At 48.5% G+C, this 12,818-nt stretch overlaps 1 protein-coding gene across 1 annotated transcript in view; it reads right to left on the minus strand.

Annotated features, from left to right (window-relative positions):
• Window positions 1–11,706: 11,706 nt before the first annotated feature.
• The window catches only part of RBM28 (RNA binding motif protein 28), a 53,200-nt gene continuing 52,088 nt past the window's right edge, over window positions 11,707–12,818 (minus strand). The window contains exon 19 of the mRNA XM_082255540.1: window positions 11,707–12,161. Coding sequence (XP_082111666.1) covers window positions 12,021–12,161 — 141 coding nt within the window. The 3' untranslated portion in view covers window positions 11,707–12,020. The remainder of the gene's footprint in view (window positions 12,162–12,818) is intronic.

The raw sequence follows: 12,818 nt of genomic DNA on the forward strand, positions 1-12,818 counted from the left end.
GACCTCGGACTGCAGGGTCCAGAGCTTGTCCTCCGGCATAGAAACACCTTTGCTTGAGCAGAGTCCAGAACCATTCCCAAATACGGGAGACGAACCGAAGGAGATAAGGTCGACTTCGGAACGTTGATGGTCCAACCGAACTCCTGGAGCGTCTGGACCATAGTGGACAGATCGCGCAACAGGCTCTGACTGGCACTCGATCTTAACAGGAGATCATTCAGATAACCCAAGACCGCAATGCCCTGTGCCCGTAACAGGCCCAGAACAGGCGCCAACACCTTGGTAAAGACCCTTGGAGCCGAAGTGAGACCAAAGGGTAACGCCGCAAACTGATAATGATCCTCCGCGATAGCAAACCGGAGGTACCTCTGATGACCCTCGAAAATGGGGATGTGTAGATACGCATCCTTCAGGTCGATAGAGGCCAGGAATTCTCCCGGACTCAGAGGCCACCACCGTGCGGAGCGATTCCATGTGGAACTTTCGAAGGCGCACAAAGCGATTCAGAGCTTTCAAGTCCAGAATGGGAGGCACTTTGCCCTCCTTTCTGGGCACAGTGAACAGATTCGAGTAAAACCCCCAAAACCTGTCCTGATGAGGCACCGGGACGATTACCCCCTGAGCGAGGAAATCCTGTACGGCTTGATGCAGATCTTGTAACCGCCCTGGGGTCAAATGAAGATTTGAGGGAAAGAATCTGTCTGCCGGCCGTGAAAGAAATTCAATCTTGTACCCTGATCGAATAATTTCCTGAACCCACCTGTCCTGAACTCGGAGCAGCCAAGGTTGGAGGAAACTGCGCAAATGTCCCCCCACCCCTTCAGGCAGAGGCGGACGGAGCCACTGCACCAGCATGGCCGGATTTTTGTTTGCCGGCCCAGGGCTCTCTCTGGCCACCCTGGCCCTTGAAGGGTTTCCCCTTGTACTGTGTCTTGAAGGCATGAAAGGACCCCTGATTAGGTTTAGGTTTAGAGGCGGGACCCCGCTTGCCGCAGAAAAATTTTCCCTTAGGATTCTGGGGCAGCAGAGTGCTCTTGCCCCCAGTGACTCCCTTAACCAATTCATCCAGGGATTCACCAAAAAGGCGAGACCCCGCATAGGGAATGTCAGCCACCGCCTTTCTAGATTTCTGGTCAGCCGACCAGCTCTTCAACCATATCAGTCGACGGTTAAGCACCGCGACACTGGACAGGCGCGCAGCCAAAGGGGCCTCATTTAAGGCCGCATTGCACAAATACATGACCCCTTGATAAATCTGATCCACCATCTCCACGGTAGTGGGAGGAGCAGAATCAGACACGAGGGTGCGTCTGAGCACCTTGGTCCAATCCGCCACAGCCTGAGCCATCATGACAGAGGAGAAAATAGGTTTGAGCATGAAACCCACCACCACATAGGAGTGGCGGGCAAGTGATTCCAGCCTCCTATCCGTAGGATCCCTAAATACCGGAGAATCTTCGGTAGGAACCAAAGTAGCCTTGTTCAATCTGGCTACAGTGTGATCCACTTAAGGAGCCACACACCAGCGTGCAACCGTAGAAGATGCAAAAGGATAGAGAAGTTGAAACCTTTTAGGCACCAGAAAAGGTGCGTTTCAAATCGCGCCATTGCTCATTCACAGTGTGATGAAACTCAGCGCGTCCATAGCTGCGCGTTCCTCTGGCAACCCGGGGGGGGGGGGGGAATCATCCACCCCTGTAACCTCCGCCTCCCCCTCAGACTCTTGCAGGTCCTGAGAAGAGCGAGACCCTGAAAGGTGTACGCTACCTAAGGCAACCATGTCACATTCAGAATCAGAAGAAAAATAAATCCTAGGCCTTTTTCTAGCAGCACGTTCAGACATCAGCACATCCATTTTGGACACCAAAGCCGCCACAACAGCAGCCAAATTAGTCAGAGTAGAGGATTCAGAAGAACTTTAACCCCCCCACCAAGGCTGGAGGGAATTTGCTGTCCTGGGATTCCATTGCAAAAAAAAAAATCGGATTTTTGTAAGATCTTACCGTAAAATCCTTTTCTCTTAGCTCATTGACAGACGTAGTCTTCTTGATTCACAAGAACTGGGTTATGCTGCCCTCTACAGGAGTAGGACTAGGCAGAAAGAAAAAACGTTCTGGCTCCACCCTAGGGGGCAGTCCCAGAGGGTATATCCTCTTCCTGTCTGCTACAGAGAATCAGTTCTGTCACAAAGCAGCAACAGAGAATTTAACCCAACCCAACTCAATGATAGAGGGGCGGGTACTACGTCTGTCAATGAGCTAAGAGAAAAGGATTTTACGGTAAGATCTTACAAAAATCCGATTTTCTCTGTCGCTCATTGACAGACGTAGTCTTCTTGATTCACAAGAAGTGGGACATCCAGAAGCAGTGCCACAAATGAGGGGTGGGATTGACCGAAATCAAAATCCAATCTAGAAGGCCCAACCGGTGCCAAACTAGAAGTTTTAAAGGCTCATTATAAACAAAGAATGAGACTCAAATGAAAATTTCCAACGGAAAAAAACCCTCGAGGCAGACCACTGGTCTCCTCAAATGGCGGCCTGCAAAACCTTGCGGCCAAACGAGGCATCAGACGATGCCATTACATCAACTTTATAATGTTTTGTAAAGGTATGCACCGACGACCAGGTAGCCGCCTTGCACACCTGGACCACTGACGCCTGATGGCGAAAGGCCCATGACGCACTAAGTGCCCGAGTGGAGTGCGCCTTAACAGGGAACGGGGGCTCCCGACCCTTAATAGAATAAGCCTGTACCACCGTCTGTCTGATCCATTTGGAAATAGTCGCGGCAGATGCAGGCAACCCCTTTTTGGGTCCATCCGGGATCACAAAAAGTGAATCCGTCTTGCGAAACGAGTCTGTCGTTTTCAAGTATACCCTGATCGCCCGGACCACATCCAAGGAGTGTAAAGCAAACTCCCGAGGATGACTGGGCTTAGGACACAGGGAAGGTATTACAATTTCTTCATTCAGATGAAATTCTGAAACCACTTTTGGTAGGAAGGATGGGTTCGGACGAAGAACCACCTTATCTCTATGAACCACCAGATATGGGGAACGACAAGATAAAGCGGCCAGTTCTGACACCCTGCGTGCAGAAGTAATAGCCACCAAGAAGGCCACCTTCTGGGACAACGTAGGTAGAGGAATCTCCCTAATATCTTCAAAGGGAGGTTTCTGAAGAACCGACAATACTAAATTAAGATCCCAGGGTGGTAATGGCGCGCGCACTGGCGGAGCCAGATGTCGCACCCCCTGGATGAAATTCCGCACCAAGGAATGAGTAGCCAAAGGCTTCTGAAAGAAGATAGCTAATGCTGAGACCTGACCCTTGATAGTGCTCAAGGCCAGTTTCTGCTCAACCCCTTGTTGCAGAAAAGCTAATATTCGACTAACCGAATAAGACCGTGGACGGAACCCCAGGAGGTTCACACCATGCAATGTAGGACTTCCACCTACGATGATAAATCTTTCTGGAAGTCGCTTTCCTTGCTTTAACTAGAGTAGGAATAACTGAAGCTGACAATGCCTTGTCCTTCAGCACCTGGGTCTCAATAGCCAGGCCGTTAAAGCCAGCGATCGTAAAGCAGGATGGAAGATCGGTCCCTGAGACAGTAGGTCCTCCCTGAGAGGAAGTCTCCACGGGACGTCCGCCACCAGTTTGACCACGTCGGCGTACCAAGCTCGGCGAGGCCACTCCTCTATCCTGCGAAGAAGTCTTGGCAGTAACCCGAGAGGAGGGAAGGCATACATTAGCTGGTATTGCCCCCACGGGGCGATCAGTGCGTCTGCGGTCTCTGCTAGAGGATCGCGGGAGCGAGCCACGAATCTCTGTACTTTCCTGTTGAATCGTGATGCCAACAGATCCACATCCGGGGTGCCCCACCGTAGGCACAACTGGTGGAAAACTTCTGGATGGAGGGACCATTCCCCCTGATCCAGAGTCTGACGGCTGAGATAATCTGCCTGCCAATTCTCCACCCCCGGAATGAATACCGCAGAGATAGCTGGAACAAATCGTTCCGCCCAGCGAAGAATGCAAGCCACTTCTTTGGCCGCTCGGACACTCTTGGTGCCCCCCTGGTGATTGACATAAGCCACGGCCGTGGCGTTGTCCGACTGGATCCGAACCGGGCTGCCCTGGAGCTGCTCGGTCCAGTGAATCAGACAAAGTTTGATCGCTCTCAGTTCCAATACATTTATCGGCAACCTGGATTCTTCCGGGGACCAAAGTCCCTGGACAGATAACTGACCGAGAATTCCTCCCCATCCGGATAGACTGGCATCCGTGGTCACTATCGTCCAATATATTGGCAGAAATGACTTTCCCTGGCTGAGCATCGGAGACCGAAGCCACCAGACCAGAGACTCTCTGGTCTGTTTGCTCAATCGGATCCGATTGTCCAGGGATTCCGGATTCCGATTCCATCTGAGAAGAATCTCTTGTTGAAGAATTCGGGTATGGGACTGGGCAAATGGGACTGCTTCGAAGGAAGCCACCATCAATCCCAGAACCCTCATGCAAGTTCGAAGAGAAGACCAGCTGTTGGATAGTAACAACTGGACTGCTGATTGAATCTTCCGGAGTTTCCCTACCGGAAGGAAAACTCTTGACCTGACTGTGTCTAGAATTAGACCCAGATATTCGAGCCTCTGGGTGGGAACCAGAAATGACTTTTGCTGGTTCACCAGCCACCCGAATTCCTGTAAAGAAATTATAGTAATTTCTATGTTTTGTAGCAGGGTCTGAGGAGACTCTGCATGAAGCAGGAGATCGTCTAGGTAACCTAGAATCGATATGCCTCTTTGGCGCAGTAGTGCCAACACCTTCGTGAAGACCCGAGGAGCCGTGGCGAGACCGAAAGGTAACGCCACAAGCTGATAGTGGTTCTCTTCTACGGAAAAGCGTAGAAACCGCTGATGTCCTGCGAAAATGGGAATGTGAAGATAGGCGTCCTTGATGTCTATGAACGCTAGGACATCCCCTGGATGCAGGAAGGCTGCTACTGTGCGAATGGATTCCATCTTGAATTTCCTTATGTTGAGAAAGGAATTGAGTGCCCTCAAGTCCAGAATTGGACGCACTTTGCCCTCTTTCCTGGGTATTGTAAATAGGTTTGAATAAAACCCTTGAAAACGTTCTGTCCAAGGAACGTGGACTACCACTTCTTGTTGTAGTAAATCCGTGACTGCTCTCCGCAGATCTTCTAAACGATCCGGGGATAGTCGGATATTGGAAGGGAAGAATCGCGCCGGTGGGAGAGATCGAAACTCGATCTTGTACCCTGACCTTATGACTTCGCAAACCCACTTGTCCGGGATTCTGGAAAGCCATGGATCCGGGAACCGGCGAAGACGTCCCCCCCACCCCAACTATGGGTGGGGGCGCACCTTCAGGCTTTGGACGATTTATCTTCAGGTCTGGAGGGGGCGGGCTTTTGCTTGCCCGACCAACGTCCCCTGAAGCCTCCTGAAGGAGCTTTGGAGGACTTAATTTTTTCACCCGCGGGACGAAAAAACATTTTGTGAGCAGAGAAAGAAGGCCCTCGTCTTTGACGAGTTCCTTTACCCTTAACATTTTGCGGTAAAAAGGTGCTCTTTCCACCCGTGAGATCCTTAATGATCTCATCTAAGTTGGCTCCAAATAGACGCTCTCCTAAAAAGGGGATATAGCTAATGCTTTTTTGGAACCTTGGTCGGCTAACCAACCTTTTAGCCACAGTGTACGCCTGAGAACCACTGCTGAAACTGATGCTCGCGCCAATAATGGAGTGGCGTCTAACGCCGCATCACACACAAACTGTAACCCCTGTATCATTTGTTCCAACAAATCTGATACCGCCTGAGGGACCTCTTCTAAGTCCCGGCGTAACCACTTGGTCCATTCAGTTACAGTCTGCGAAACCAGACCAATAGCAATTATTGGTCTGAAAGCTGATCCAATCAAGGAAAACATGGTGCGAGACATAGCTTCTATCTTGCGATCCACTGGATCTTTAAAAAAGACGGAGCGTCTTCTAAAGGAATAACCGTGGCTTTATTCAATCTAGCAATTGGTGAATCCACCACAGGTGGTTCTGTCCATTTCTTAATGAGGGTTTCCTCAAACGGATAACGCCTGTTAATGCGTTTAGAAATAGCAGAGGTGCGTTTTGGCAGACTCCATTCTTCTTTGATTGGATTGCCAAAACATTTGGGCAATGGAAAAACCTTCGCCACTTTCATGCGTTTTTTAGTCCCAAAAGGGATTTCAGTTTCAGCTATTTCCGACGGAATACCCTGTAATCTTAAGGTTTCTTGAACAGATACAATGAGTGCGTTTACCAACGCTTCCTCTCGGGCTATGGCTGATGCCGAAACATGCTCCTCACTGTCTGAAGAGACAGTACCCGAGACACCAATCCCAGATGAAGTACCTGCAACTGCAGAAATAGGCTCAGAGTCTGAATCCGAAGTTTCAGATAATAAGGGGTTAGGCGGGGGTCGCTTTCTTGCGCCCTGTCCCTGACAAGCCACTTCCACCCGGGACACAAAAGTTTCCATAATAGCTGACAATGATTCAACCGTCAGTGGGGTGCTGGAGGATCCTGCAGACACCTCGAGGGGATCCGGTGGAGATACATGAGTGGCAGGGTCCATGTTAATTCAGGACACCTCTGCCAGAAAAAACAAAAAATTCTTTTTTTTTTTTAAATAAAAAAATACCTTTTTTTTTTTTTTTTATGTGTCTCCCCCTAGCGCAATAGCGCCCCTCAGAGTACCTGCTTCTCGATCCCCACAGAGAGAGAGAGGGACCCCCAAGGCTCACCACCCGATGCAGAGAAGTTTCCAACCAACTGCAGTCAGCGTCTGTCTTTTACAGACTGGAAAGAGCTGTGTTCGTTTTCCCGGGTAGAAGGACGTGGCTCCGCCCCCTGTGTACGCCTTCCGGCGTTCCCAGCTCTCCACGAGGTAGCTGGTCTCATCAAACATGGCCGCCCCCATACAGGAGACAATAGACTCCAAAAACATGGCGGCCGGCGTGACCTGAGGACATACATGCACCTGGTCTACGGCAAAATGGCGGCGGACCGCCGAAATCGTTTTTCCCAGCACATCCACCTGCATTTCTGCGAAGTGGCGGTTTATCGATCTACAGGAGGTACACTACAATTAAGGTAGGATTATACCTCCTATGTCTGCTGTAATACTACAGTCTGCTGGGTAGAGTGTTAGCTCTCAAACCAAGTCCACTTCCCACCAAACACATACTGTATTTACAAGGGGGACTTTTAGTGTCAGATATATACTGACCATGTATGGAGGGGCCCATAATTCATACTGCCTCATAACGAGGAAAAAAGGGGACGTTTACTCACCCTACCGAACCGGCAGGCACCCTCTCTTCAAAATACCCTCTCCACCGGGGTGGGGGGTTGTGGACCACTCCGGACGCCTCGACTCTCTGGTTCCTGGCGTCCAAGCGAGACTTTTAACTCGCAAGGTCAGTCCCTCCAATGGGACTCCGTCGCGGCCGACCCAGCGCGGAGCTCTGGTCTGCACGCGCTCGTAGGCAGAAACCGGGGTGACCACTGGATCTCAACATCCAGCCCGTCGCCCGGCCCCGCATACTTACTTGAATGTGTCGCGGCCGACCAAGCGCAATGCAATGGTCTGCGCGCGCTCGTAGGCCGGCTGGGGTGACCACTAGTGTCGCCCAGTCCGGCGTTTTTTGCTTGAAGATCTCACAGGAAAAAAACACTGGAGAAAACTACATAAAAAATATTTTTTCTAAAGAAAAAATCTTGCCAGGAACAAAAAGATCCCAGCAAGGAACTTGGGTCCTTACTCCTGACTAGACAGAAAAAAACATTCTCTGTAGCAGACAGGAAGAGGATATACCCTCTGGGACTGCCCCTAGGGTGGAGCCAGAATGTTTTTTCTTTCTGCCTAGTCCTACTCCTGTAGAGGGCAGCATAACCCAGTTCTTGTGAATCAAGAAGACTAAGTCTGTCAATGAGCGACAGAGAAAGTTTTTTTTTTTAGTAAGGTACTGGCCCTTTAAGTGCGCCGCGGACCCCGCAGCACACCGCTACAATGACTGTGGAACACAGACCCCCCGCAGGGACAAACTGAAGCCAGGAAGATTGCACAATGGAGGAAGAGAAAAAGACAGCAGGACAGAGCTCCACAAGTGTTACCAGCTCCTTCGGTCGCTCCTGAGTAAAGGAAGGAAGTGATGTCACCGCAGAGACTGGACTGAGGCTGCAGGCTAAGGAAACATGGATGCCTATGCAAAGCAATGGGAGGCTTCGGCAAAATGGCCGCCATGTGCTCGGAACGATCGTTGCCACACACAAGATGGCGCCGCAAGGCGCCAAAATACACTACATACAATGCTGTATAAGTGCCCACAGTGAAGCCAGACATGCTGCCCACACCTAAAATGGCGGACCGGCAGTTTTTAACCCCGCAGCGGTCGCCGCACGTGTCTGTACCTCCAAGCACCCTCAAGTGACACAGGAGAGGGAACCCCCAAAACCCCACACAGCGCTGTCTGTGAGAGAAAAAGACCCCCCGCAGGGACCGGGATCAGGGAGCCCAAAACGCACAGACATAGGGGACACCACAGACACACAGGACTGCCGACCCCAGACAGAGGCCCCACACAGAGTGTACTTACCTGAACCCGATGGCGTGGGGTGCCTCAGATCAATGGGAAACCGCCCACCCTCAGATGGCAGGGGAGTACCGTGAGTCAAAAACGCAGGACACCAGTAGTGCACGGACGAACCGTGCATGTGTCCGGTGAGGTAGCCACCTCACATGGCTGCATCCCTGAGGACAGGGATGGGTCGTTTGTGAGGCCAGGGTGAACACATAGCCTATTAAACGCTCAATGGCAGACTGGGATTCCATCTGACCCTCTGTCCTGGAGAACAAGGACGGTCAGTCCGATTCCCAGCTCCGCAAACGCCGTCTTTATCCGAAGATCCGACTAACGCTGACAAAATAAACAGCTAGTAATGCAAAGAAAAAAATGACATTTCAGAAAATAAAATCATAAAATAGAAGAAGAAGGCTGAGACTGTAGCCCCAGCACAGGGAAGCCTGACTACTCCTGAACTAGGCAGAAGACAAACTGAGTTGGGATGGCTATTGCAGGGGGGTTATTAGACCAGTGGGACAGCCTCCATGGGTGTGTCTATGTACAGTGGGTACGGAAAGTATTCAGACCCCCTTAAATTTTTCACTCTTTGTTATATTGCAGCCATTTGCTAAAATCATTTAAGTTCATTCTTCTTCCTCATGAATGTACACATAGCTCCCCATACTGACAGAAAAACACAGAATTGTTGACATTGTTGCAGATTTATTAAAAAAGAAAAACTGAAATATCACGTGGTCCTAAGTATTCAGACCCTTTGCTCAGTATTTAGTAGAAGCCCCCTTTTGATCTAATACAGCCAGGAGTCTTTTTGGGAAAGATGCAACAAGTCTTTCACACCTGGATTTGGGGATCCTCTGCCATTTCTCCTTGCAGATCCTCTCCAGTTCTGTCAGGTTGGATGGTAAACGTTGGTGGACAGCCATTTTTAGGTATCTCCAGAGATGCTCAATTGGGTTTAAGTCGGGGCTCTGGCTGGGCCATTCAAGAACAGTCACGGAGTTGTTGTGAAGCCACTCCTTTGTTATTTTAGCTGTGTGCTTAGGGTCATTGTCTTGTTGGAAGGTAAACCTTCGGCCCAGTCTGAGGTCCAGAGCACTCTGGAGAAGGTTTTTGTCCAGGATATCCCTGTACTTGGCCGCATTCATCTTTCCCTCGATTGCAACCAGTCGTCCTGTCCCTGCAGCTGAAAAACACCCCCACAGCATGATGCTGCCACCACCATGCTTCACTGTTGGGACTGTATTGGACAGGTGATGAGCAGTGCCTGGTTTTCTCCACACATACCGCTTAGAATTAAGGCCAAAAAGTTCTATTTTGATCTCATCAGACCAGAGAATCTTATTTCTCACCATCTTGGAGTCCTTCAGGTGTTTTTTAGCAAACTCCATGCGGGCTTTCGTGTGTCTTACACTGAGGAGAGGCTTCCGTCGGGCCACTCTGCCATAAAGCCCCGACTGGTGGAGGGCTGCAGTGATGGTTGACTTTCTACAACTTTCTCCCATCTCCTGACTGCATCTCTGGAGCTCAGCCACAGTGATCTTTGGGTTCTTCTTTACCTCTCTCACCAAGGCTCTTCTCCCCCGATAGCTCAGTTTGGCCGGACGGCCAGCTCTAGGAAGGGTTCTGGTCGTCCCAAACGTCTTCCATTTGAGGATTATGGAGGCCACTGTGCTCTTAGGAACCTTAAGTGCAGCAGAAATCTTTTTGTAACCTTGGCCAGATCTGTACCTTGCCACAATTCTGTCTCTGAGCTCTTCAGGCAGTTCCTTTGACCTCATGATTCTCATTTGCTCTGACATGCATTGTGATCTGGAAGGTCTTATATAGACAGGTGTGTGGCTTTCCTAATCAAGTCCAATCAGTATAATCAAACACAGCTGGACTCAAATGAAGGTGTAGAACCATCTCAAGGATGATCAGAAGAAATAGAAAGCACCTGAGCTAAATATATGAGTGTCACAGCAAAGGGTCTGAATACTTAGGACTATGTGATATTTCAGTTTTTCTTTTTTAATAAATCTGCAACAATGTCAACAATTCTGTGTTTTTCTGTCAGTATGGGGTGCTATGTGTACATTCATGAGGAAGAAGAATGAACTTAAATGATTTTAGCAAATGGCTGCAATATAACAAAGAGTGAAAAATTTAAGGGGGTCTGAATACTTTCCGTACCCACTGTAAATGCTTTTGTTTTAACAAGTCTTTTGCCTAGCTACTCCTAAGGAGAGGAAGTCAATACCCCATTGGTGAAGACTGTATGAGCGGGCAGCGACTGTCGGAGGACGCAAGAGAAAACGAGTCTTTAAATAAAGCTTCCAACAGTTTTACAAAGTATTCTTAAATACCACTACTTAGTTCACTGGAACTGTGAGGGTCTTCTTGATATAGGAAACTGCCAGGTCCACCTCAGGCATACTTCATTTCCTAGTTAACACACTTTCCAAAGGAGATTGCTGAGCAAATAATTGATGGTGAAACAAGAACCAAAGTCTACATTACAGGCCATCCTTGCGCATTCAAAGCAGGGTCCGGGCACCATTTCTCCTGGGAAGAAGTTGTAGGTAACAAATCCAGATAAGCAATTCTGCAGCTCCGAGATGGGAGGACTTCAGAAAATATATCTAGTGCAAAGACTGTAAACTCCTCATCTAAGACACCAAAAAAAAAAAAAAAGCTGAAGCTATGTTTGACTGGAAGGGGTTATGCCTGTAAGGGGTCTTTTTTGCCAGTGTCCAATCACCTGAAGGTGGCAACATAACCCTATCATAACAAAGATGAAGATATCCTGTGCCCTAGGATGTACAATAAAAAATAAAAATAAATAAAAAAAAAAAAAAAAAAAATCACGCGCACACACACACCTCAAGAACATAGATTCACAAATTGCAGGTTTCCTTCGCTCTTTCATTACTTTATTTCTCTATTGATAGTTGTCTAGAAGCATGGTCTGTATTTGAGAAAATATTCCACAATGGGATGTGTGGAAAAAGAGAAGGATAACCGACAACCATAAATATTATTACAGCCTAGAACTGGGGAAAAAAAACCCATTAAAATTCCTTAAATCGACAACGGTTTGTTTTAATATCCATAGAACCTCTGCAGAAGTTTAGGTGACAATCTGATTATCCATGGGGATAACACATACATCTCACCACATTTAGGAATTTCCAGGGTTTGAATGATAATACTACCCTCATTAGTACTGTCTTCACGAAGATATTTTAGAACAAACCCTTTTTATGGAACACATTAACAGGTGCCCCATATCTTCTTTCTGTACAAGCAGATCTAAAAGAATAAGTAAAAACCAACAGGGTGAAGAAATATACAATGGGCAAAAGTCTATTAGGAGACATCATCCAAGCTCAGTCCTCAAACCACTTGCTTCTTTTAACTGGAGCGGCTGTATTAGGTTTCCCCAGGATCTTGCGCTTATATTGTTCCACCAGCTGATTAAATCGAGTCTCTGCTTGGCTTCGTTTTGGCTGCTGCTTCTTAGAAGGTGCCTGCAAAATAACCCAGACATTAGCACCATTGGGAATAAGAGCACTATTTAACCAGTTCAATGCAGGGCACTTTCACCACCTTCCTGCCAAGGCCAATTTTTAGCTTTTATCGCTGTTGCATTTTGAATGACAACTGCGCGATCATGCGACACTGTACCTAAACCAAATTTATGTCATTTTTTCCCACAAATAGAGCTTTCCTTTGGTGGTATTTGATCACCGTAAGGTTTTTTTTATTTTTTGCTAAACAAAAAAAAACGAAAAGTTTGGAAGAAAAAAAAAAAAAAAAAAAAAGTTTTCTTTACGTTATAAAATTTTGTAAATAAATACGTTTTTTCCTGCGCTGATGAGCACTGATGAGGCCGCACCGATGGGCACTGATTAGCAGCACTGATATGCAGCATTGGTGGGCCCTGATGAGCACTGATAGGTGGCACTGATGGCCGGCTCTGGTAGATGGCAATGATGGGCAGCACTGATAGATGGCAATGATGGGCAGCACTGATAGATGGCAATAATGTCCAGCACTGATGAGGAGGGCACTGACAGGCTCCTTGAGAACTGATTGGCATCCCTGGTGGCATGGGTGGGCCATCCCTCGTGGTCAATCCCTGGTGGCTCTAGTCGCATCCCCCCCCCCCCCCCCAAGGGTCTGCA

Source organism: Pelophylax lessonae (assembly GCF_965119305.1).
Source record: "Pelophylax lessonae genome assembly, chromosome: 4".
NCBI classification, from domain to species: Eukaryota; Metazoa; Chordata; class Amphibia; order Anura; family Ranidae; genus Pelophylax; species Pelophylax lessonae.